At 42.1% G+C, this 27699-nt stretch overlaps 1 protein-coding gene across 1 annotated transcript; it reads left to right on the top strand.

The window, feature by feature from the left end:
• The first annotated feature begins 5054 nt into the window (after positions 1-5054).
• Positions 5055-15646, top strand: yipf5 (Yip1 domain family, member 5). The gene is made up of 6 exons (XM_080779875.1): positions 5055-5176; positions 6018-6141; positions 7371-7546; positions 10206-10351; positions 11710-11891; positions 14285-15646. The coding sequence occupies exons 2-6, from the start codon at positions 6026-6028 to the stop codon at positions 14445-14447; spliced, it is 783 nt and encodes a 260-aa protein (XP_080636001.1). The 5' UTR covers positions 5055-5176; positions 6018-6025; the 3' UTR covers positions 14448-15646.
• Positions 15647-27699: the final 12053 nt, after the last annotated feature.

The following is a 27699-nucleotide window of genomic DNA, read 5'->3' as shown; positions in this document are numbered from 1 at the left end:
GGCTTCCCAGATTGCACAGACCTGTATTGATCCCTCAGGGGGGGTAATTCAGTTCAGTTGCCAAAGGCAGTACAGCAGTTAGAGACACAGGGCAGATACAGAAGAACATTTAGACAGCTAAAGGGTTAGGGTTACTAAAAGTAATGATAATGGTACAAACAAATAAGGTATTAAATAAGGTTCAGCAGTTAGCAACATACTGGGAATACCAGACGCAAGGTTACTGTAGAAAAGAAGAAAAACAAACTTGCCTGGCTCAGCCTCCATGCATGGACTTTAATGTACAGAAATACATTTATAAAGTATCAATATAGTAGCAGTAGAATATTGTCATGTACTGTAAATGCCTGGACATTATGACAGCAACGAATGCAGACCCCAATTAGACCAAGAGCAAAAGCAGTATCTTATCGGTGCATATCGTCTCTGTCGGGTGGAAACCTCATATGTCCAAAACTGTTACCGTATCTTTCGGGATTCTAATTCAAAAGTAGCTAAATTAACAGATCTACAAGCTCAAAACACGTCACTTTGTGGTGCGTTTTGAACTTGTAGATGTGTTAATTTCGCTACTTTTGAATTTGATGTGCTTGTGTGATGCAACAAAGAACATGGAGATACGGTTTCTTTTTTTAGATATATTTTTGGGCTTTTTCTGCCTTTATTGGATAGTGTACAGTATGGTGACAGGAAATGGGGAGAGAGATGGGGGGTGACACGCGGCAAAAGTCGTCGGGATCGGGAGTCGAGCCTGCGACACACCGCCAGGCTGGCTTAGCAGCCTAGGTGCCCTGACCGCTACACTAGCCACCCAGTCCAGATAAGTGGTTTCTGCCTGACCGATATACACTACACTGACTACAGTAACAGTGTCAGTGCAGTATTGTCATCAGGATGGATGTTATGACAGGAACGAAGCCTTAACCACATGAACACTAACGTAATCTTCCACCGTAGTCTGAAAACTCACCTCTTCAGAAGTTCAGACACCATCTTAACCCACAGCACTTGCCGTAGCATTTGCAATTTTGCACTAGCCTCGACGACCTTACAGGTGTATGCAAAGGCCCAACTTATGTAATTTAGATCATTTTTATGTAGATAACATCAGGGAACGATAGTTTTCTAACCTCATTGTCAGCTCTGTAGCAGTGGCCGGCAAACTGTTCTTCTGGATCGGACTAGTGAAGAAACACGGGGAAGGTCGTATATTAGATTTGTCAATAGGTGGCTCTTCCAAGAGAGCTCTCATTGGAAGGCGGGTGTAAGTGCTATCTTTTCTTTTAAAGTGTCCATGTCTCGGAGCCATATGTAGAATCGGCTCGACGGTCGTCCTATTTTTTTTTTACTTTGAACCTCTTACTAAACTGGGATGACCAGATCTTATGCATGTCATTGCAGGCTGACCAGGCCATACCCATCCTAGTTTGAAAGTCCTTTAGGGAAGAAGATACTTATATGAACCCAAATACTTGTAGTCATCAACCTGTTTAAGAGGAGTGTTAAGTGTTTTTATAATAAACATAATAAATATAATAAACATGTATACTCATAGCTTCACTGTACTATTCAATTTTAGACAGATGTTAGGTTCTTAGCTTGCTTATGATTTCTATGTATTTGATGTATTACCATGTGTTGTTCTTGCTTACTGAAAGTTGCTCTGGATTAAGTGTCTGCTAAATGCCTAAATTGTAAATTGTAGCGTACTTATTCTGGACATGTCATCATAAATGGGACAATTTTGGCAAAAATAGCCGATCTACAACCTTGTAGATACTGTATACTTGTACAATTCAACAAGAGAATCAAGGAGGTCAGTTTTCTTTAAAACTAGTTACACTTCACTATACAATCGTTTAAATGCTCAGAGACCTAAATAAACAAACCACAGGCCTTGATAACATTCCAGCCAAGAGTGATATATCACTCTTTAGGTATCTTTTCACCTCTCAATCAAAAACAGAAGAGTTACTGGCACTAGGCCTACTATTATGCATAGACTATGTGTGAGTTGTATTTATATTCATCAAAGAAAATCAACCCATTATCGTCAAAAGTAAAACAGATGGAACCACTCACAGCATGTGACAGCGGTGCCGTTCTTGTGTCATCCGAATCAATACACAGATACACACGCACACACACGCATGCGAGCGAGCGAGCGCACACACACACACACACACACACACACACACACACACACACACACACACACACACACACACACACACACACACACACACACACACACACACACACACACACACATACAATAGCTCTCTATTCTGGCATGCACTCCCCAGGCTCTGTAATCACAGTAAATCTCCTCTCCCACATATACTCTCCCTTCACAGGGTGAGTGATTGTTCCAGCCCATTGGCTCCTGATGAGAGAGATAACTTTTGGACTTGCACGGGAGAACTGAGAAATTCCTGTTGAATCATCTTTTACCGCTGTCTCCATTTGTCACTATTAGGGCCCGGCTTTCTCAAACCATGGACCTGCTCCTAGGAGCTGCTGCACTGGCCTATCTTGATGATAACATACTGGCTGTAGAGCAATAGTTTTTTTCTTTTTTGTGAACCTACAGTAAAAGACCTCATTTGTCATTTACGCTTAAAATAAGTTTGTACTGAAGTTTTGTTGTACCTGCCCTGCCCATAATATATAAGCTGCAACTGATTTAAGAATGAAGCTATATTGTGCTAATATTGTTTGAGTAGGCCTACAATTAAAAAAAAGTTATGAATAAGGCAGTGTAGGCCTATACTTGGACTGTTTTCCATCTACACCACATCTCTTCACCAAAAAGTGATATTGTACTTGAGTTGCTGGGGTTCAAGTGGTTAATATGATACAGTTTCTCCCCCCACCAGTGCAGAGTCACGAAGGACCCGCTGGACATAGCTGCCTAATTTATTATATTTCATCAAGCCGTGTGGATGTGTGACCGAGTGTAATGGTTCCTAATAACTTGAAGGGATTCTATCTGTTGGTTTCAATGAAGATTCTTCAAGTCACTAATAGGTTTCAGTGTCTTAATGCCTCTCTGAGCGACATTTCTAGCGGGGGCCAGAGCACTGTGATATCACAGAGAGTGCTGAAGATCAGATCTCAGCAGTGTCTCTGTGGAATCATGGAAAGAACAGAGTGAGATACGGTATAGTGGAACACATGCCTGTAGGCTACAGTTAGTCCTGTATAGCAGTGACCTCGCATCACCAGACTTTCCAGCTCGGAGAAAAGCCAGGTTTGCATTCCAAAATGGCCTGTGTGATCCGTTCTAGGCCACGGATATGAAAAAAGAATATGTGGATCAGGTTGAAGGGTTCCGTTTTTTCGGCACCGCTTTGTTTTGGGTCCCCCTTATCCAAATTTAAATGCTGAATCGAGTATACCCAATTTAGTCTCAACAGTCGCTACGAGTTGGAATAGAAGTTGGATATACCAAAGAAACTATTCTATAAGCTAACTATGCCACATCACAGGTTTTATTGGGTAGGCCCTGAAATTATGATGCTGGGAATTATTTTGGGTAATACTGGTTCTGGTTTGGTGGTTCCGGCCCGATGACTACAAACAGTGACTACATCATGACGTACAAGATTTCATGAATAACAAGATTTTTGTACAGTTCTCACTGCTCAGTAGGAATACTTTGAAGACTAACAGGAGCACTCATTCAAGGTTTCTTTGACTATAACATACATGCACCTCGTGGTACCATAACACCACAAAGGCCCTAAAAACAAGGCTCCAGACATCCCAAAACAAACTGGTCAGACTACTGCTTGGCCTTACTCCTATACAACTCACCTTACCCTGCTCATTACGATAGTCTGGGGTGGCAACTTGCGATGAGCCTGGTCTACAACATACGCTACACCTCAAAGACACCCATGTATCTGTCAAACTACTATCTAAACGTCAATGAAGTCCACATTCACAACACCAGAGGGAGTTCCACAAATCACGTTCAAACCAGATTCGGCTCAAACAAGTGGTTAAACTAATTTCGCTCCTATGCCACAAAAATGTGTAATGCCCTACCAACAGTCGTAAAGGAATGTGAATCCCTACCCTCCTTCAGCACAATTTACCACAGGACAATCTATTTATTTGTTTAGGATCCATTTGGGGAACAGCAGTAGCCTAGTGTAGTGGTCCTGAAGCTTTTTACTTTCAAGGACCCCTGTAACTTTTTACAGACCTGTGAGGGTCCGCTTGGAACCCCCTCAAGGAACCACAAGGGTCCCTGGACGGCTGGTACCCACTTTGAGAACCACTGTTGGCCTATAGTGCAGAAGTGGTTTTCAACCAGTGGTCCAGGGACCAATAGAGGGGGTTCCAGGTGGTCCCCAAAACTCCATCTAAATGATGGAGTTTTGTTAACCATGGATCCTTATAAGATCTTAAAATGAGAGTTAATTATTGTTAAACTTTACATTACTTAACATTACTTAATTTACTAGAAGTCTACACAATTAGAGAATGTAGAAGAATGGCTATTTTTGATCAACGCCTGTTTCCTCTACCACCCGAGTGGATTGGAATAGTAAGAGAGTGCATGGCAACACGCTTTGATCTTGCCACAAAGCGATTGATCGGCTATAGTTGCAAACATTGGAACTATCCCATTGAGATAGAATGAGCACTTCCGCATTCCATTGTTACAATTTGAGTCAATACGCTAGTGTCGCTCTCTTACTATTCCACTCAGGGTACCACATCATACAGACAAAAATCTTATCCATTGAACAATAACACAATATTCTAAGTTTTTGGCCTGAGAGGCCAAATCTCATCAAATGGTGGTTGTCCGTGGCTCAAATGCTGAATAAATTATGGACCTCGAAAGGGTTGAAAACACTGCCCTGTGGCCTTGCTAGTGCATTTTTCTTTGTTATTTTAGGAGGGTTTGTTTGAAATAGTTATGACATGTAGTACCGCATCGTAACAGAAGGCGGTGCCAATTGTTTAGTTTTATACTCTGGTTTTATAATAAAGAAACCTTGGCCAGAAACCCGTTGATTTTGTCCCTGTCGGGCACCCGTCTGCAACGTAGCGTGACTCCCGGAAGTGGTCCACTGGCACTTTTCTCCTGACACGTAGCAGCGTTGGCAGTAGCACTGCAGGGCTCTGGACCAGTGGACTACACTAGGAAATCTTACAGGTGGGTCTTTGTTGTTTCCTTAAACTGCGGATTAATGTGAGTGAAACAATAATGGTTAAATGTTTAAATGAACGTTTGAGGCGTGCACGTCATACGTTCTGTTTAGAGCCTCCTCCGCTTCTTCTATTTGCTAGCAACCGTTAGCCTCCCACTCATCAGCTGTGCTGCCTACAAGATTTATGTAAACAACTCTTTGGATGTGTTAACTTCTATTATAATGGAGAGTTAGCCGCTAGTGCGCCAGCACCACACTGTTGTTTATATTGGATGTGAACGCTAGTAATTGGAAATTGGATTTGATGGATGGAGAATCATGTGTAATTTAATGGCTGAGAAATGTGCAATGAATGTTGAACTTGAATGCATTGTTCATGACTTGTTGTTTTGATCAACCTTTTAAAGTGAAATTTAGTTGACCTTCTTGCACACATTGGCGTGTTAAAGTAATAACATACATTCACGCACTAGCATAACTCCAATGATTCAAAAGGACCATATCTATGCATTCTCTTGACATTTGCAGCGCTATATAAGGTATAAGCACATCTTCAAAGAGCGTGTGCATAAATACACTTTTCCAGGTGTGTATCGGTTCAGTGGCTAATCATTGATGTGTTTAGTTTAGTGCTGTGGAAAGTGTGATTGCCATCTCATGTACAGAGTGAGAATGTGGGAACATCGTGGAGACTGGAGAGATATATAATTCCCGTTTTCAAAAGGAATTACCTTACCGAGTTTTTTTCCCCAGGTCAAATGTGGAAAAGTAAATTTTGCCGTTTGTAAAAATAAATCCATCTTGTTTCCTGGGTGATAACTGTCTGTATCTACTGTTTCTTTGCAGAGCCAGAGATGTCGGGGTTTGACAACTTCAACACAGACTTCTACCAGTCCAGCTACAGTGTGGATGACCAAGGCCAGCCTACAGGTTATGACTACAGCAACACAGGAGAAGACCAATACAAACAGTAAGATATTGATTACACATGTGATTACATAATTGTGAACTTGCGATATTAATTATAACCACTTTCAATCTGCCTTCCCTATTTTTGGGCATGTCATTATAGGCAAAGAAAAGGTCGAACATAGCACATCTACAAGCTCATAAAGCATTGTGTTTTTTGTGATGTGTTGTGAACCGATACCCATCGGTGCCACTTATGTCAACGCCGTAGGCTCGGCACAGCAGCTCGCTGGGTCGGGACGGGACTGGAGTTGGCTGGTTTCATTGTGGTTTCACAAAGTCGTGTCCTTGAGATTCTAGGCTCACCTTAGTTTTGAATTTATAATTTTTTCACGGTTTTAAAATGCCAAAGACAAGGGTCATAAAAACATAATTGTTACACTATGGTGCTACTTGCTGGTGTGTAGCACCACAGACATTTATATTGATAACATTACTGTCGAGAACTAAAAATAGACTTTTGAGGGTTGTCACAAACCATGTGCTCCTTGTGAGCCCGGGGGCCCGAATGCAAACATAACTTGAAAAAGAAAAAGAATACTGAGACTGAGTTACTTTTTTATTGCCAGATCTACAAGCTCACAAGATGCATTTTGAGCTTGTATGTGAACTGTTTTTGTTATTGAAATAAGGAAAAGACAACACTTATCATGCCATATCATGATTTACGATGCCAGATGATATCCAGTCTTGTATCACAATGTCAATATTGTCCAGCCCTAAATAGTTCCCTTGTATTGTGTTTCCATGTGTAAATGTGTACAATTGGAAAAAAGTTAAATAGGAAAACTGCTCTCCTCTTAACCACTAGAACCCCAGCATGCCTATTATATCCTGAGGGGAACATTCTCCAAAAATAGCAGATCTACAAGCTCAAATCCATTTTAGGTGAAGGGATTTGGTGTAGACAGGGGGAAATAAAGCAGCCAGAGTACAGTTGTAACTCGAGTCTGGTTGGTTCTCAACCTGTGGGTCAATTTCGAGGAGGGGGGTATTTTTTTAATACCTAAAAAAACTATATACTAACAACTAATAACTGGTGAAACATAGCCGCAATTTGCAACACTAGATATTTTTAATAATGGGATGAATCTACAGTTGCAATACCCTCCATTGACAGCCCATTGATCCAAATCGAATTTCCGATAATCATTCTACAGTTGTGGCCCCCGGCCTATTCTAGTTGAATACCCCTGGTTTATTTTACATGATGTGCTCCTCCTGTCCCAGGCCCTACGGTCAGTATGACTACTCCCAGCCCATGGGCTACTCGGCCCCGGGGGGTGCGATGCAGCCCCAGCAGCCCTACACAGGACAGATCTTCCAGCCCCAGCAGGCCTACACTCCGTCCCCGTCGCAGTCCATGTACAGCAGCGGCTTCGACGACGAGCCACCACTCCTGGAAGGTGAGAGCCCTAAACACCGTCTGAATCAGAAGCCTTTATTGCCATGACATGTACACATGTCAGGAATTTGGTTTGGTGGACAGCAGAGTGCAGTTACAACATTTGGACAAGTGCAAAACAACATGCAGTGAAATGAATAGTGAATAACTATAAAGTGTCAGTCCATATTCACTCTTGAGTGAAGTTGGAGGGAGGATAGTCGGGCCTTCATAGTCTTTAGGTACCGCAACCTCCTGCCTGAGGGAAGGGGGGGGAAAGACTGTGGCCTGGGTGTGCAGGGTCAGCCATGATCTTCCTGGCCCTCCTCAAAGCCCTGCTCTTAAACAGGGCCTCAAGGGGGGGCAAAGGGCAGCCAATCACCCTCTATGCAGATCGTATGACCCACTGCAGCGGGAAACCAAAGGGTGACGATGATTACTGGGGTTTTGGCTGATATTTTGTCCAAAAACGGCAACATTTTCTTATCTATTTGACAAAAACCTTTGATTTGATTAAAGTTGATTATCTAATCAATTTGACATAAACCTTTGATTTGATTAAAGTTTATTTCTCTAATCAATTTGAATTTCTTTTTATTTGATTAAGTTTTCTATTTGAGAACATTTAACTTTAATTTGTTTAAACACTTAAGCCCTATACCAAGATGTGCTAAAATGGCAAATCTACAAGCTCACACAAAGCGTGAGCTTGTAGATCAGTTGTTATTGAACATTTATGAAAATCTTTGAAAATTTTCACCAAGAATTACATGCCCGAAATAAAGGGACAGAAAGGTTGAAATAAAGTATTTTAGGGAGAGACAAGAGGATGTTTACCAAAATGGATGACACTGTGCTTTGCAACTGTTTGCTCACCCTCCCTCCCACAGGGACCACTGGGGTTCACGAACCATACATTGAGAAGCACTGGTCTAGAGAGGAGAATGGTTAAAGTAGCCCTCAATTTTACTTAGCACTTTGTCCTCTGGCGGTGACAGGGGGTTTGCCGGGTTTTAATTTAAACAATAGAGATGCTTATCAAATCAATCAAGTAGATTACTATCATGAACAAGCTTTCAACAGCCACAAATACCCTCAAATTCGGCACTAAAGGGACTGTATTTGATTCAACAGGAACTGAGGAATATTATTTAATCAGGAAAGGTCTTGAAAATGTGTACCCGGTAGTTGATTCAACAGGAACTGAGGTATATTATTTCAGCAGGAAAGGCCTGAAAATGGCTATGTTGATGGCAAGTTAGTGAGGGGACTTTTGAGTGAATAGCTGTTGGTCATGATTAGCAGCTTGACGATGACTTAACAGTGGCCATTGTTTACATAGAACATTCTTGCTATTTGCATCTAAGACAAGTCTTTGTGAAGCCTGCATTTTGCAATACAGTATCTAGTGTCTCATATCTGGGGAAATAAATGTACCAATCAATCACTATAGACGAATAACAGTTTAAGTCCACATTTTATTCTGACCCCTCCACGAAAAGGCCTAGTTGTCCTGACCCCTTATACATCATTTATACATTATGGATATTTAGTGTGGACTTAAACTGTTATTAGTCTATGATGGTTTATTCTTCCCTGTTTGAATCAGGTGTGAAGGGCTGCTTAACATTGAATCAGGTGTGTGTTGCGCACACCGGGGGGGGGGGGGGTTCCTACTTATAAGTTAACACAATCATGTAGGACAGTGATGCTCAAACTGTCCAATCATGTAGGACAGTGATGCTCAAACTGTCCAATCATGTAGGACAGTGATGCTCAAACTGTCCAATCATGTAGGACAGTGATGCTCAAACTGTCCAATCATGTAGGACAGTGATGCTCAAACTGTCCAATCATGTAGGACAGTGATGCTCAAACAGTCCAATCATGTATGACAGTGATGCTCAAACTCCGGACCTTCTGTTCCAGAAATAATTTAATACCAAGCCATAAAGGAATGCACATTACAGTTGTCTTTTCATACGTTATGTGGAAACAAAGAATATAAAATAAGTTATCAAGTATATCACTAATTTTATCAACTGGCCCCTTGCCATTTTTGTAATGTGGCCCACAGGTTCAGCTATTTGAGTATCCCTGCTGTAGGTCAGAGATGGGACATACCATTGACCTTTTATCCACTACTGACTATGTTAACGAACTCATGTAGGAGAAGGGACATGATACCATTGACATTTATCCACTACTCTCTTGCCATCTGTGTCATAATTCACAGGCAGGGAACACTGTTTCTGGTCTATCTATATGACATTAGCTAGACCAGAGACACTCTGCATGTCTCTTTGGACTAGTGTGTTCTTATTTGTGTGTTGAAGGGGCGGGTAGCACTTGGCATGATGTGTTCATGTCATTGAGGTGGTGCTCTCTAAACTGTCTGGTAGAGCACAGCGAAGTTGATGGAGAAAAAAAAAGAGTATCATTCCAATGTGTACCAAACTGAAAGCCTTGTACCAGACAGTTCAATACAAATGTGTTGTAGAGGTACACCCCGATTCCTGAATAAGTCTCCACCCCTTTCATGGTCTCTTTTCTTTCTGTCCCTGATGACAAAGACCAGTTAAACTGCTTACATGATTATTTGGCATTTTTTCCCCACCTGCTGTTTTGTCTTGGAAACCTTTCAGCTACAACTGTCCACCCCGTTTTATGTTTTGCAACAGAACTGGGAATCAACTTTGACCATATCTGGCAGAAGACTCTGACAGTGCTGCATCCCATGAAGGTAGCCGACGGCAGCATCATGAACGAGACAGACCTGGCTGGACCCATGGTGTTCTGTCTGGCTTTTGGAGCCACGTTACTCCTGGTAAAACAACGTTACGAAATATATTAATATGGGACTGGGGGGCGGGGGCATATTGTTCATCAGATTATCGATTCGATGCAACAGTAAAACTGCATTCATGCATATCGTTATATTCCACACAGTACAATGATATACATTTATCACCACGCACACCTAACTTGTGTTACTGTCCCTGTGTATAATGTGTACTGTAGAGCTCGACTGATGTTAGATTTCTGGGTTCTTATTTTGTTGTGTCCTACACCAATGACAATGTTTTATATAGGTGGGCACGGTGGCACAGTTGGTAGGGCTGTCGCCTCACAGCTAGAAGGTCCTTTCTGTGTGGAGTTTGCATGTTCTCCCCGTGTCCCCTAGGGTAGGTACCCTCACAAAAAACATGCAGTAATCCTGGTCTCTAAACTGCCTCCCCCTGGCCAGCCGAGGCGCCTGATGGAGGAACTGGTTGGAATAACGTGTTCCTTCCACGCGCTACATCCAACCAGGGAAACTCCCCCCTGTCAGGTGTAAAGCAGCAACTTGGACACTCAGGCATGAAGGAAGCATGAGTTCAAGTCCGTTGCTCTCCCCATGTCCCCCATATATGAGAACAAGGTTGGCGGAGGGTGTGTAGAGCCCAGGATCACATTAGATAATTGACACAGGGATGAAAAATGGGTTACAAAATCGTGGGAAAAGAAAGTTTTATATTGAATAAAGTTTCTGTTTGCAAATATTTAACTTAACAAAGAAATATAAAAATGTTCCAAAAATAGCCACTCTACAAGCTCACAACGTGTCACATACTTGTAGATCAGCTATGGAGAGTATGCACAATGCGCATCACTTTTCTAAATTGCACATAATGAAGGAGGCAACAGGCTGTTGCGTTATTGAAAACGAGCGCTTCCAAACTCTGACACATAATCACCTGCACATCATTTCTTGACAAAGTAGATCAAGACATGTCTACAGTGGATTTTTATGAAACACAACCTTGGAGATAAAGGATAATTCAAGCATTCTTGTACAGCTGCAATGTTAGTAAGTTTAACGTCGTTTTATGCAATCAGATAGGACTTTTCTGTTTGGATTTATGGGCTGTCAAGGCCAGAAAGTTGTTCTTTGCCACTCTGTAGGCGTTCCCGCATAAAGTCTGGGTACGATGATGTCACACGCATAGCATAGCCTCTATTTCTGAACATCGGGACACTGGCTGCGTAATTTGCCGATTGTGACGCCATCCAAAAAAGTCAAATAATGGCCGATGTATCCTGCAAGACCGATATAAATTGCTCTGGCTCTAACAATGATTGTGTGTATACCCTGCCTCTGTCTCGGGCTCATGGTGTGTGTTTTGTGTCCCTTTGTCCTTCCAGACAGGTAAGATCCAGTTTGGTTATGTGTACGGTATCAGCGCCATCGGCTGCCTGGGCATGTACCTCCTGCTCAACCTGATGAGTATGACGGGCGTGTCGTTCGGCTGCGTGGCCAGCGTCCTGGGCTACTGCCTCCTACCCATGATCCTCCTGTCCACCTGTGGGGTGCTCCTCTCTCTACAGTGAGTTGTGTTATTCTTTTGATGTATTATTTGGGACTGCCATGGGTATTGTGAAGATGCGCGAAGAGCTTAACATAATGTTTCAAAGTGTGTGTGTGTCATGATCGATACGTTTCACGATACAGAACCCACGATACGATGTGTATCGCGATACGCGTTGATTTAGACTCGAGTAATACTAAATTGACTTTTGTAGAGTCCTAGACCACCTGCTGCCGATGTTTGGACAGTTTCTGTCGGGCAGAAACTGATGCTGATGTGTTTTCTCTAAAAAACCTATCCCTAATTGTTATGCGTGAAGAGCGTAACATAACGTTTCAAAGCAGGGCTCGAAATTGTGACCATTTTGGTCGCAAATGCGCCTGAATTTTAATCTTTGCGACCTAAAAATATATTTGGGAGCACCAGTGCCACTACAAATAATTACTGTGGTGCGTCTGGCTACAACGATCGATTGTAGAAAAACGGGCGCTCTCTGACATCGCACGCACGCACGCACGCATGCACGCACGCGAGAGAGAGAAAGAGGGAGAGAGAGGGAGAATGAGAGAGAGAGGAAGGGAGAGAGAGAATAGCAGACTTGTGTTTCTACGCTACGGACTCTGTGATTGTGAATGTAAAAGAGAAGGAGGCGGACCGGCGCGTGTGTGTGTGTGCACGCACGCACGCACGCACGCATGCAAGAGAGAGAGAGAGAGGGAGAATGAGAGAGAGAGGAAGGGAGAGAGAGAATAGCAGACTTGTGTTTCTACATAGCAGCAGTATTGATACTTTTACTTAAGTAAAACATTACAGTATTTGTTCCACCACTGATTAGAAGTGAATAGGCATAGCTATAAATACCATGTTTTACAATTATTTTATATTGGAAATTCTAATTATATGATCTAAATAGGCTATGAAGGTGAAAAACACAAAACAAAGAAAAAGAAAACAGACTGGCCGGAATCAGTGTAGACTAGAGGGTTCTCATCTGGAGATGTTTGATGCCTCGGTCTCTTTGAAGAGATGGATGGATGAGGGACAGAAAGTAACTACATTTTAAATTCTGGCATGCATTTTTATACTTTAGTCATTTTATGTTATTTGTAAACCACATGTTATATTATTGTTTTTATGAATGTAAAAAATCGATTACATATTGGTGCTCCTTCAATTTTGGTGTGTGCTCCTAATTCTTTTCTGGTGCTCCTTCATTTTGAAATTGGGAGCACCAGTGCTACCAAGTAAAAAGGTTAATTTTGAGCCCTGCAAAGTGTGTGTGTGTGTGTGTGTGTGTGTCTGTGCGTGTGCGTGCTTTCACACGGATACATGTAAAGGATACAGCAGACTTTGTATATACTATATATGAATAATATACAATGAAGCATTTCATGCACAGCTTGAGTTTTAGGCCAGGACTTCCACACTGCATCAAAATTATGTTTTAATTCGTTCAGTCAGGACAACTAATGAATGAATATAGATAATATGTTTATTGAATATAAAATTAGTAATATATTTATTACGGTTTCAGCGATGAATTTGATCTGCTTTTAGGTATGCATCTCCCAACATATACAGCAGATCCAAAACAAACCTGGTAGCTGGGGTGGTGGAGGGTGAGCTGTGATCAGCACTGTTTGAGCAAGACAGCAGTGGTGAGAGTGGCAGCATAAGCATGAGCAGCAGCAAAGCAAGCAGGAATGAGCAGAGCAAACTTCCAGATTAAATAGAGCAGAGTCTGAGAGTGGAAGTGAAGCTCAGGCAGCCCAATGGACGGTAACATGTCATTGTTCCGACCTCCCTTTTAATCCGACGGATAACTATCCCACAGACACACTCTAATCCCTAATCTCAGTCTTAACTGGCCACGTAGGTCAGGAGGTCGGATTTATGTGCAGTTGGCCACCAACAACTGCACTGAGTTCCCTGACAGAACTTGCTCTGCGCATGTCTGTGACAGGCGCAATGCTCATAAGTCAAACAATCCATCTATTAAACTTGTTCTTTGCCCATGACCCATCCAGTGGTCAAGCACTGCAGGGCAAACATCCCAGGACAGGATTTGTAAATAATGGTTGCTTATTTGGACATTTGGTTGAAATGGTATGCTTCTCTAAACATGTAACAATCATAAATGTAAGCTCTTTCAGGTGTTTCCTGGTGAAACACTCACTTTTTTTATTTGCTTATTTTTTTTGTTGGTTCTGTATGTGAAAATATGTTTCAATATATATAAGTTAAACCTGCAATTTGCCTAGCACATTGAGCTCCCAACCGAACCCGTTTCATTCTGGTCTTAAGCAGTCAATCGATCAGTTTGCAAATACTTGAAAGCAGTCCGGTATGCTAACGTACCTGCTACAACTGACATCACATTTGCCCTTTCTTCCCTCCTGCTCCTCCAACAGAGGCATGGTCGGAATAATATTGGCCTCCACAATCATCAGTTGGTGCAGCTTCTCGGCCTCCAAGATCTTCATCTCGGCGCTGGCCATGGACGGACAGCAGCTGCTGGTGGCCTACCCCTGCGCTCTCCTCTACGGGGTCTTCGCGCTCATCTCCGTCTTTTAAACCATCCGCTCTTGAGTGGAAAACGTACCATCGCCCCTCACATTTTCTGTAATGTCAGTCCTTTTCGGGCCCGGTCTTGATTAGTGTAATTCATTGTTTTGTTACGACAGCAATTACAGAATACGAACTGGTGACAGGCTTTATCATCATTATTATTATTGTTAGGATTTTTTTTAAGTTTCTGTTTCCATTCCAAGTGGTCAACACGCACCGTGACGTGCTTCTCTCCCCTCCACCTTGCTCACTTCACGGTCTTAAAGGAGAGGACTACCACCAAAAAAACATAAACATGGTGACAACTGACTCCCGAGGCGTGTTGAGGCCCTATGTTGGTTGGGAGGACCTAGTGTAGTCCTATGATGTTAAGGCCATGAAAGGGAATGGAAATGAAGGGGCCAGGATAGACGGTTTGTTATTGGATGGAGACGGGACCCCCACAGTATCAGGAAAGTAGCCCCCCCCCCCCCCCCCCCCCAAGTAAAAAGTAATGTGGTTCTCAAAACCTTTTAATTTTCAAGGACACCCATAACTCTTGAAAGCATACAAATGGATCCATTTGGTTCCATTTGTACACTCAGAGTTAGTTCTGCAAGGGTTTATTTAGAACCCCCTCCTCAAGGAACACTGAGGGTCCCTGCCTCCCTGGACCACACTCTTTGAGAACCGCTAGACTACACAAACTGATCCAGTAAGAGAACAATGCTGACAAGAGCACAAACGTTTTTTTTAAGGAAAAGCAGAAGCTTGTCTTCAGGACCGATCCCCCCGGGGCACACCTTTTTTCATTCCACCCCACATTGCCAATGGAAATTTTTAAAAATGTCTTTCACAAAAGACTGGCTAAGGGCCGATTCATACTCCTATTTTAGAGCCGAATAAAAGTCGGTTCGGCTCTGTAGAGCCTACAATGTGACGTCATTTGAGGTTCGGGGGGGCGGGTACCGTCCTAAAGTCGACTCTTCGGTGCTACTGAAAATGTCTGACGAGCCAAAATCATTTCGGCACTACAGCGCCGAAACAGCGGTAAAATAAGAGTATGAATCGGCCCTAACGCATCTACCAGTAGGTAGATGTGTTCCCGTCAATATTTGCTCTCCATACATCCTGAACTGTGTGTTTAGATTACTTTACATAGGTTCCTCTCTTTGCTCATATTTGTTTTTATGTGAAGACATGCACATTAAAAGTTCTCAATCGTCCCTGAGCTGATCTGCCTTGTGAGTATGAGGTAAGAAGTAAGAGTTTCACAACACTGGGTCTGCCTCTACAAGGGCAAGAAGGCAACCAAACCCATTCTGGTATTACGTCTATAATGTATTATAAGCAACCTATAACAAGGTTTATGAAGTATTTTAACCAAGTACTGGTCATAATGCAATTTACCGGTAAGCGCAATAGAACTACCAGGTAACACTTTACTTGAAGCTTGTGTCTGTAATAGAGCGTAGCACTTGTCCAAATTCTTTTGACTGTCTGAAACGGAACCGTGGATAATTTGAATTTATTCAAACGTTGGACAAAAATAGAGAGGGGAGTTGCACCACTCAGTTCACACGGGTGAATGAATTATATGAATTATATTTTATTTAGCTTTTATTTTATATAAAGACATACAAAGGAACAAAAACAGTACAGATCTCCCACAAGACAAACAAAAGCAACTAATAAACACTAGAAAAGATGAAGTAATTTCCATTCCACATCTCGGCCTCAATTCAACTGCCACTTTCTCCAAAGCAGGATCCTACAGCCATGTTATATACTTTAGCTTTTCAAAAATAACCGATGCAAGCTCATAGCACACCCTTTTGAGCTTGTAGAGTTTGAAAATATATTCTTTCAAGGCAAACATTTTTAACTCAAATCTTTGCTTTTGGGAGTCCATGGAACAACATATTTTGAGATTGGGTCGGCAGCCAATCTCTTGGGGGTCCTTGACACTAAAGAGTTTGATAACCACTGAATAGCAATGAAAGTTTTTCACGAAACTGTGAGGATTTAGACATTTAGAAGACATTTGTGGAATCTCCCTCAAGTCTTAATGTAATAATGTGCCATACCACCAACGTGTACCCAGGTCTCTTTAGCTATTATTGTTAATGAGGTTTGAGACCTCAGGGCAACCTATACCTACGCAGGCCAGAGTAAAACATGGCAAGACCAGGTCGACCACGTGCAGCCGGACCAGCAACGGGCATGCCACACATGGATGTCTTGAGTCACCCAGGCCAAATGCACCCCTACCGATCCCGCAGGACGCAACCGCAGGCCAGGGCAGTGGGCCAGATCTCCACCACCTCTCGCGTTAGCAGGCGCACCCCAAAGCCAGCCCAAGACCTCACACTCCTGATATACGTACTGTAAGTTAGAGATACATTTTGATGCAAACACCTAGTATGATCTATTTAGCTTCTCATAGTCATAAGATATATGCTGCAACCTTTCCCAGCTCGGATCAACCATTCCTGCAGAGATTCAATTCCATTGAGATAATGTTTTCTCTGAAATCTGGGCGGACTCCTCTGAACTCTGAGAGCAACAAAAATAGTCTGTCAAATAAGTCAGTCACTTCCGAGAGCGGAGCTATGTGCTGCAGATGGTTGAACGTCTGCAGCACATCGATTCAAATCATTCATTCCTGGGATGACCCATTTGAGTAATTTTAATGTGCACTGATCATCCCCACCAAAGTTTACCTGTCCTTGAGTTGTGTTTTTTGTGAAATGGTAGTTTCACAGTTTGTCTCACTTTCTTGGATCCCTTTGACCACTGCAGTGCGCACACAGTACATGATCATTATGGCTCACTGGCAGATGATCATGATTTGTTTTTGACACTCATGCAGCAACATCCTTTGATGTCCTATGCTACCCCTGGGCAATCATCCTCAATATAAGATATAGCTCTATGGCTGTGATGCAACGCATTGTTATTAACTGTAGTGTGGGCTTTTATTTTATTTTATTTACAACTCTTGGATAAGACATTAAAAATGTGCTTCTCATAGTGTTGTTCTCGTCAACAAAAACTAAAACGAAATATGTTCGTCAACGCCCAAACAGACAAAAACTCACGTGTATTTACAATAATTGGACTAAATCATTATGCAATTTCGTTGATAAATAAAGACGAAACGAATATGTAGTTAACAAAAATAAAGACTGAATTAAAATCTGTATTAATTTCGTTCACTAACAAAGACTAGACGAAATATATTTTATTTGTATAATTTTCTTCCTGTGAGCGAAATAGCGCATCATGCATGTGCTCGGCGCTCGCTCTGTTTACAAACAGAAGCAGCAGCACGCAGCGGCGCAGCCCTCTATGGCGCAGCCACGCACGGCACACACAGTCACACTAGAGTTGACTGCATGCTGTGCTCAGAACAGCTACAAAAGTTACTAAACTACGGAACGCAGGTTGGGCTGTCTGTCACCGAGTCATGGTTGAATTAAGTGTTTGCAACATGAACCAACGTTTATCAAGCTTTCGACAAGCGACAATAAAGGAATATAAATAATAAGGCTTATAAAGCCCATCGCACACCGTCTGCGACCGCCTGGAAAATAGAACTGTGTTCCGGCGCGCCGCGACGCGGCGGACGGAGCCGGTGTGCGATAGGTTCATTGAAAATAATGGAGGCGGCGGACGCAGCCGGTGTGTGGTGGGCTTTAGACAGCAAAGCACAGGGAACTGGAGATGTTATAAACCCCAGGAATTGTGAAGAAATAGGGTCCAGCAACGTCTCGTCATATAGAGCCCCCGAGCTGATCTCCGCCCGGTGAGTAGAAACACATGAACGTGGCACGTGTGTGCGTGCCTGCAGCCTAGTATAGTAGCAATAATAGTTGCTTAGCATGTAGCAACACACATGCATGCGTCGTGCGTGTGACACACGTGCCTGTGTGTGTGTGTGTGTGTGTGTGTGTGTGTGTGTGTGTGTGTGTGTGTGTGTGTGTTCTAACCAGGAGTTGGTTAAACAAGTGGACATTAAGGTTCTATCATAGAGAGGGTTCTATAGGAGCTTTTTGATTGAATTGATTGAAATATTTATTAACAGTTTGCAGAATTACAGTAGCGTACATTTCAAGCACAAACTCAATACAAAGACTGTTAACTGTGAGTGGACGACACAATTAAGCATTACACTTGTTTCCAAGAGGGTCCACCAGGAGTTGTCTTGTTGTACTGCACTGGGGTCAGTTGGTTAAACTTGTGGACATTAAGGTTCTATGAGTTGTCTTGTACTGCACTGGGATCAGTTTGTTGAATTGAGTTGGTTGAATTGATTTTTTAATTTGAGTGGTGCAACTCGTATACGGAGCTATACATATGTGTGTGTCCCTGGCTGGCTGGCTGGCTGTGTCCCTGTGTCCGAGCACGAAAATAGCATTTGGTTTGTTTTCACAGCCTAACACAAACGCATATTAACTGTTTATATGATGAGTTTGGGTGTGGCAGTACAGTAGACCAGTAGGACTCCACACAGTCATCTCTTAACCGTTTCGGATGCGGGGCAGCTCGCCGGAACCGGGCTGGCACCCTGGGCGCGTTCATGTGGAAGTTCTGGGGACCCCCCAGGGACCCCCACATGGAGTTGCATCACTCAGTTCACATGGGTGTGATTCCATTTCTGGATGTACTCCTTACAATTATGTTTTTCATCTAAAGGATAAGAGAAAATGCTATGTGAAATATTTTTTAGATTAGATGGAAACATATCTTTTGTCTGCTGACAAAATAGTAAAGGGCTAAAATAATTGTCTGACTAAATTGTCAGACTAAAACTAGACTAATTTGTCAGACTAAAACTAGATTAAAATGCCAATAGTTTTTGTTGTTGAAAATTCTTGACTTTTAGTCGACTAAAACATGACTAAATAAAAAAGGATGAGTTCGACTAAATATGATAAAAACTAACAACTGTGATTGAACTGGACTAAGACTGAGACTAAATTTAAAAATAGCCGACAAAAACAACACTTTTCTCATAAAGTTGTCAAGAGGGTCAACATGCAAACCCCTCTATTTTCATTCTGTGTTTACTAGTCCTCCAAACAAACAAATGCACAGAAAGGTCCTTATAATGTGGTAACCCACTTATAGCAACCAATGAATAATGCAGAAATGAAAGGAGTGCTTTTTCCATTTCAACAAGGCAAGGAGGCACGTTGCATTTCAAGCGGCATTACTGGAGTGCTCTCACGCATTTATGTGTGTGTGTGTGTATATATATATATATATGTATATGTATGCATACTTTATTTATTTTGTACATCTGGAAGGGAAGAGCTGTACGGTCTGCTGTTGTAATTGTTGTCAGATGGATTGATTTGAAGATTGAATAGGCCTTCTTTACATGTTTTTATAAGTGGTGTAATCCGCCAGTGAATAAAACATACAGCCTCTTATTCCATCTCTTTTGCATGCCTGCTGTGCATGTCCAGTGCCTTGAGCCATTCAGAGGATTCATTCCTAATGTTTGAAGAAGTAGCCAAACTAGCCATAGTCTTCGACATTTAAAAGTAGCAATATCACAATGTCGAAATACTCTGTTACAGGTCACTGAGGGTCCTTGAAAAGAAAAACTAACCATACAGTGACCTGTGGACAGTGGACCTGCTGTAGGACAACACAGTATAATATTGGTTTTGATATTCACATTCCTGCTGTGTGGTTGTTTGAGCCACCGTGATGGAATATCTTTAAAGATATCCATCTGGATTCTGTTAGGGGCACCTGGAACTCCTGCTCAGTGCTAGCATGGTGGTATTTTGCCCAAAATGTTGTTCCCTGCTGTATGTGCGTATTAAACTAGGCCCAACATAGTATTGTATGGTAGGCCATGGCATGGTAGTATGTTTCAATGTGCACTTCTCTCCTATCAACTCTGTGTATCTGTGTCTGTGCATCTGAATCTCGAACTGTTTGTGACATTAAAACTTGCTGCACACGTCACCCAGGAGCCATGGTAGTGGGTCGAGTTGGTCAGATGGGCATAATGATAGAGACCCCCCATTTGATACAATTGTTTTAATCCCTGTGACAACAATCTACACTGTAAAAACCTCTTTGTTGTTACATAAGCCTCACTATAATATCCTCAACTGGTCAGCTGTAGGCCATGTAGAATAACAGGAATGGTTTAGAATGATGATAAACCATGAATATCATAATTCCATATTTTGTGATAATTGTTTATGAAGCCGTTTTTGAATGTGTGTGTGTGTGTGTGTGTGTGTGTGTGTGTGTGTGTGTGTGTGTGTGTGTGTGTGTGTGTGTGTGTGTGTGTGTGTGTGTGTGTGTGTGTGTGTGTGTGTGTGTGTGTGTGTGTGTGTGTGTGTGTGTGTGCGCGTGCGTTCAATCGTGAGATTAGTTATTTACTTTAATAACAATGTCTCATTTTCTACATAACAATAGACTATTGTTCCATCAGCGTGACCAGGCAGCAACAATCAAATAGGTAGCACTGGGCAGTAACCTCTTATCTCCACAATCCATCTTTTTGTGTTTTTTCGTAAATGAATGACCTACGTGATCATACTTACTACAGCATCGCACAAAAGTAGAAGATCCAGTAAGCTCGAGCTTGTGCTTGTAGATCTGCTACTTTTGCTATTGTTGGATTTTAATTGTGAGAAGTTAGTTTTATGAATATGAGGTCTGTCCATCTGACAAGACCATCCATGCATAGCAACTCAATACACAGTGGTCGGTTAATTCTAGATAGGCCTACATGGCTGTGCATTCTATTTCAAATCTTCCAAATGTCCCCCAAAACTAATTGGCATGTGTCTATTTTAATAGTGATGGACATGTAGGCTACTGTAATTTGGAACATATCCTTTGAAATCACTCTAACAGAATTCTATATCGCACAATTCTTTCTTCATCCAGAGGTTCATCTCTCTGTAATTCTTGTACCCTACATAGGCCTATAGTATTTTCATGACTTGAAATCTACTACATTCCTCAGGGTATGTAAGATAAGATATTAGATACACTTTTTATGCCTCTATAGGGAAATCCAGATGTGCAGCAACCTGTACCAACGCACCTGATGGTGTCGCATCATGAAAATAGCAGATCTATAAGCTTGCAATGCCTTCCAAAGTGATGAATTAGGCTTCATATACATTGGGCTTAAGTGTTAAACTGTATGTGTAGTGTGACAAATGGCCCAACAACAACTAAAGACTCCAAACTAAGCTAAAAATAAAAATCACACCTGTCTGAAGTGAGGGGCGCTAATATATTGAAGACTAATTCATGTTGATTAGGTGATGAAACGGTGCCAACACAAATAATTAAATTATCTTTATTGTTAATGGCATTTAATGTTTGTAAAGGCTCATACATAGTCTGGATTTTCGGTGGTTAGGTGACCACCGAACTACAACATGACGTCACGAGCCGCGGTGAAGAGCAAACCACCGCCACCGCTCCAACCCTTCTCTCTGTTTTTACTCACCACCGCTCAATGTTATTTTGCGGTTGTCCGCGGTGGTCGTTGTGGTCGTGGTGGTCAGCTCACCACCGAAAATCCAGACTATGAATAGGCCTTAAGGGAGATGACGTACATTTTCCCTTCATTGTCAATGGCGTTTTTAAAACAAACATTGAACTAAAAACAAACTTGTATATATATAGGAGGGGCTAGCTCCCCTCAAAAATAGTTATTACTATACTATCTCAGGGAATATGCATGAATGATAGGCCTACTATCAACAGAATATGAATTATAGACCCGGTAGTGTGAACAATTACTCAGCAAGTTTATTCTAAAGTTTAATCAGATGATTATCTGCTTTTATTATTGATGATGGTATTCTCAACAAAATCCACTAAACCTGATCTGTACAAGGTATAACACACAATTGGTATTGTGATTGTTAAATTACTTCCAGCTGAATCTTTCCTTTTAAGTTTACGGTTAATGGTTTTGGTTCAAGTCATTGGTTCTAAAAGTGGGATCCATCATCCAGGGACCCTCAACGTTCCTCTCAGAGTTATGGCATCCTTGAAATTAAAACTACCTATAGCATTTACACACACTTGCCACTAGGTGTCTGTATTGAACTGTATATTTGCTGTACATTGGTCTGAGTTCAATATTCTGCTGCTGGGTACTCAGTTTCACTTAAGCAAAAGTAGCAATACCAAAATATATAAATACTGCAACAAGTTAAAATGAAATTAAAATTCTAATTTCAACTAATTTCTGTAAACTCATGACAGCCATTTCTCTCTCTCTCTCTCTCGCTCTCTCTCTCTCTCTCTCTCTCTCTCTCTCTCTCTCTCTCTCTCTCTCTCTCTCTCTCTCTCACACACACACACACACGCATAATGTGTTTTGAGGGGCGCTAGCACCTCCCAACGCCTGGCTTTTTGTCATATGGCCTATGAAGTCTATGAACTTTTAATGTTTGTTTAGAGCACTTTAAACCAGACTTTCCACCAAACCAAAGGAGAGTAGCTAAGTACATTTAGTCAAGTAGCCTACTAAGTACAATTGCGAGGTATGTTTTAGTACTTTTACTTCTACTCCACTACATTTCAGAGGCAAATATTATACTAAATTTATTTTTAGTCTATGATTTCAATTGACAACTTTAGTTACTAGTTAATTTATAGATTTAGATTATTATTACTACAAAACATAAAGTAACTACTACTTCACATTTTGGCTAGCCGATATACGAGCCCACAATGTGAGCTTGTAGATCTGCTATTTTGAAAAGATTTTTAATACATTTTATACATTAGCTAATAACGCCGGAGAGCCTTCCTGGGGGCCATGGATATCAGCACTGTGATTGGCTGAATTCCGGGCACGTGGATATCTGCACTGATTGGCTACAGACCTCTCTTTTTCATTGTGCATACCTGAGAGGTTTGTCTTTGACAAATAACAGTATATAGCCGATATTGCAGGCCTAGCTTACTAGATGTGAAGCGGCCCGAACCGCTTATTTCTTTTTTGAGGGGCGCCTCCGATGCCCAGCTTTGTGTGTTTGTGTGTACCAAATAACGATGATTTGATTGGCCGAGCACTGCATGTGATGTATGATGATGTCTGACGATAAGAGCGCCCCCCGAGTGTGATCTTTGAGGGGTGCTAGCCCCTCCTACATCCAGCTTTTAGTGTAGGTTCACAAACTTTGTCCTACACAAACATTAAATTCCCATTGACGACGAATGGACAATTTAACATCATATTGTCTGAACAAATAGACCTGTCTATTGATGATGTACGAGCGCCCCTCATTTCACACTGGTCTGTTTTTTTTAAGGGCCGCTAGCTCCTTATATAAACAGCTTTTGTCCCCACACGTCTAAAGATTTGTCATTGACAATGAATGGGGAATTCAGGTCAAATATCAGCTAAATCTTGTCCCCACATGTCTCAATATTTGCCATTGACAATGAATGGAGAAATTGCGTCAGAATTCCCTTAAATATGACGTAAATTAAACATCATAACATTAAACGCCATTGACATTGAAGAGAAAATGTACATCATATTATTTAAATGAGCAAATCGGCTAACCAATCACATGTTGGTGGGAGCGCTTGGCCAATAAGGGACCACCTTATGTACCTTAAAGCAATGTCAAATAAACATAAATTGATGTATGATGACAAGAGCACCCCTCATTTCACACGGGTGTGATTTTTGAGGGGCAGCTTTTGTCCACACACATCTCAATATTTGCCATTGAAAATTAAATTAGGTAAAATCCGCCAAATATGACAAACATTAAATCCCATTGACAATGAAGGGAAAATTATGTCATGTAGACGAGCAAATCGGCTAACCAATCACAAATTCAGTTCATGAGATGATGTATGATGATGTATATAATAATAAGAGCGCCCCTCACTTCACACGGGTGTGATTCTTGAGGGCCTATATACAGCTTTTGGACCCCACTTGTCTCAATATTTGCCATTGACAATGGAAGGAGAAATTAGGTCAAATGTATGCCAAATATGATGTAAATTTGTACAATGACGGGTGTGATTTTTTTTAATATTAATTTGCAAACTTAAAGAGTACTTTCTACTTTTGGTACTTTAGGTTCTTTTGATACCAGTACTTTTGTACTGTAAGTAATTTTTTTATTCCGATCTTCTAATGACCCCTTAACACAAGACTCAGGAGGTCATGTTGATGATGTCACATTGGCAAAGAACAAATATGGAATTATTTGCCTCTCCATTGACTTCCAGTATGAAACTGAGCTTCTAGTGTAGCACTAGTTCACTTCCATTGAGCTTCTAGTGCAGCACTAGTGCACTTCCATCAAATGTTCTTTTGAGCGATGCAGCCGCAGCCGCTCCAATACACAGCTTTGCGTGTATGTTCTTGAAGAATATTTAGGATCTCATAATTATACTGTGTTGCAATGCCTTTGTGTCAATTGTGTAAATTTACATACAGTAGACCTGCAGCTGCTAGAGAGGGGTGTCGGTCTCTTCAGGAGTAGCTAGGAGTCTAATTCCGTTGTATGTTAATTAGGGGTCTGTGTTGACCTGAGTTGATCAATGGACTTTTGCTACTAATAGATATGCACCGTGTCGACCCGCTTGACCAAATGTGGAAGGTTTAAAAGGTGGCCTACAAGGCTATCATAGTCAGTCAGTCGGAGGGCGCAAGCCTTGTGGGAGAGCCATGCACTCTGCTGCATGGCTGGCGTGTGAGTCTGTTGCTGTATGCTGTGTATGCTGTGTACTCCGTTTGAATAAACATCATGGAATCTCAGTTCGTCTGCTGCGTGCACATTTCTCCTCTGTATGGTATATTATATACATCAGATGGTGCCAGAAACCGGTCGTGTTGGTGTGTTTATCACGTCAGATGAAACAGTACCAGCGGCTTTTTTTTCGTCTAATTCGGTGGAGGGGAGTTTTTTGTGAGCGGCGACGGAAGAAGCTTCAGCGGACCCGACCCAGCCGTGATCTCTTGTCCATTCGCAGCGGGGATGATGACGGCGACCACCGCGAGGAGTGTTGTGCAACGGGGACCGATGACGAGCCACCGGACGGGTGTCACGGGTGAGCTGCGGAGGGGTCGATGGAGCGGCGGCAGCCACGCGGAGGCCTTGGTCATTCATCACGTCGGCGCGGGGACAGCGGTTGCGGGCGGGGATCGGTGAGACGCAGCGCGGAGCAGCAGTGGCCGACTGACCTGCAAGCTGAGGGCCTTCACAGACAGGGGTCTGTGATGATGATGTTCCAGGCTTTTCTTTTCGTCCCATCTCTGTTGTGAACGGAGTTGGGAGGGGGGAGAGGAATGAGGATGATGATGACGAGGACAGCGGGACAACAGCAGTGAACAGACTCTTGAACTTTGGTCCGTGCAGCTAAGCGAACAGTTCGAGGTAAACTAGAATGAGCAGCATACAGAGAAGAAGTTTCCTTTGTTCGTACAGAGAAAAGATGGACTTTCTTCTCTCTGTTTAACAAATTGTGCGTCTCGTTTGTTTTCAGCATGAATTATAATAGGCCTCATGTTGGTATGTGTTTGTCGTATAATTAGATAAGTTGAGTCATTTAGCCTAATTATGAATCAATGAGGAATTTTCCTATGGATATTTAGAGATATGTGATATTATTGTTAGACTCTGGCGTGGAATGTGTATCTACTTGGATCACCAGTGTGTGATGTTGGTCAGACGTAAATCCGAGAGTGGTTTAGCTGGCATTGTGTATTTAACATTGGACAGCAGAGTTTAGTTTGTAAATCATGTTGGTTATTACGTATCAAAAAGTGCTCTTGTAAAAGGGAGCTGAAAGCGGCATATGTATTGTTTAATGTCTGTTACCTGTACTAATCATTTTTCCATTATTCATATACGTATGGAGGTCTGAAAACCATGTTGGGGGAATTCTGTACTGTAAGTCTGTTATTTTTTGGTTTCTTGAATGTATCGTCCAGCTAAGGGTCAAGGGGGGTGTAAGATAATTATGGTTCCATATTTTTAGATGATCATCTTTTGATGATCAAGGGGGGAATATGAAGAATATTTAGGATCTCATAATTATACTGTGTTGCAATGCCTTTGTGTCAATTGTGTAAATTTACATACAGTAGACCTGCAGCTGCTAGAGAGGGGTGTCGGTCTCTTCAGGAGTAGCTAGGAGTCTAATTCCGTTGTATGTTAATTAGGGGTCTGTGTTGACCTGAGTTGATCAATGGACTTTTGCTACTAATAGATATGCACCGTGTCGACCCGCTTGACCAAATGTGGAAGGTTTAAAAGGTGGCCTACAAGGCTATCATAGTCAGTCAGTCGGAGGGCGCAAGCCTTGTGGGAGAGCCATGCACTCTGCTGCATGGCTGGCGTGTGAGTCTGTTGCTGTATGCTGTGTATGCTGTGTACTCCGTTTGAATAAACATCATGGAATCTCAGTTCGTCTGCTGCGTGCACATTTCTCCTCTGTATGGTATATTATATACATCATTCTCTATGTCTGTCTGAGCACGGAATCCATTACTTTGATTGGCTGATGTATGATCACTCAGTGGCTGCAACTGTGTTGTGCTGTGCTGATATGGACAAATGAACAGACAAAATCTTGCTGATATCGACAAAGACACGACTCGGTCAAATGTTGGACCGGCTTGTTGCACCGCTCAAAATGTGATTTCTCCTCAGTCTCCACACCAATCCTGCGTCCGGGCCATGTCGTTTGTGACAAGTAAAAAGGTTAGGCGCCCACAATGATGTTGTTGATGGGAATGAAGAAGAGCTTGACGAAGAATCCAGTGAAACCCATGATGGCAAATCCAGTCGCCGTGGCCATACCAATCTTCTTCAGTTCTTTAATTTTTGGTTTGGTGCATCTCTTCACCAGCCTGTTGGAGTCTTTGACAAACTGCCGGGTGGACTCCACATAGTGGTGGGTTTTGTCTGCACAAAACTGCACCACCCGGTCCATGGTGCTGCAGCTGCAGTTGTTGGTTAACGCTGTTTGTGTGCTGGTGTCCATTAGAAGTGCGTGCTTCAACAATCAGAGAAAAAGTAAAGAAAAATCTGTGATCTGTGGCCCTATATGGAGTGCACTGATATCGTCAGTGTGATGTCATAGTACTGACATCAGTCTGATGGTACACTGCATTCTTCAGGAATGTCCATATATGGAGATCTCTATATATGAACCATAGTACTGACCGATGTCAGTCATATGTCATGTTGATGACATCAGTGTGTGGGCATTAAAAGGCAATAGCGAGATCTCCATATAT

Source organism: Protomyctophum bolini (genome assembly GCF_963924005.1).
Source record: "Protomyctophum bolini genome assembly, chromosome: 13".
NCBI classification, from domain to species: domain Eukaryota; kingdom Metazoa; phylum Chordata; class Actinopteri; order Myctophiformes; family Myctophidae; genus Protomyctophum; species Protomyctophum bolini.
This window is presented reverse-complemented; position numbering and strand designations above follow the sequence as displayed.

What these genes read in the sequence shown, in the direction of transcription:
- yipf5 (XM_080779875.1), top strand. Translation starts at nt 6,026, where the DNA reads ATGTCGGGGTTTGACAACTTCAACACAGACTTCTACCAGTCCAGCTAC. An exon ending in TTGGAGCCACGTTACTCCTG is followed by an intron (nt 10,352 to 11,709) that starts GTAAAACAACGT and finishes TTGTCCTTCCAG; the next exon opens with ACAGGTAAGATCCAGTTTGG. An exon ending in GGGGTGCTCCTCTCTCTACA is followed by an intron (nt 11,892 to 14,284) that starts GTGAGTTGTGTT and finishes CTCCTCCAACAG; the next exon opens with AGGCATGGTCGGAATAATAT.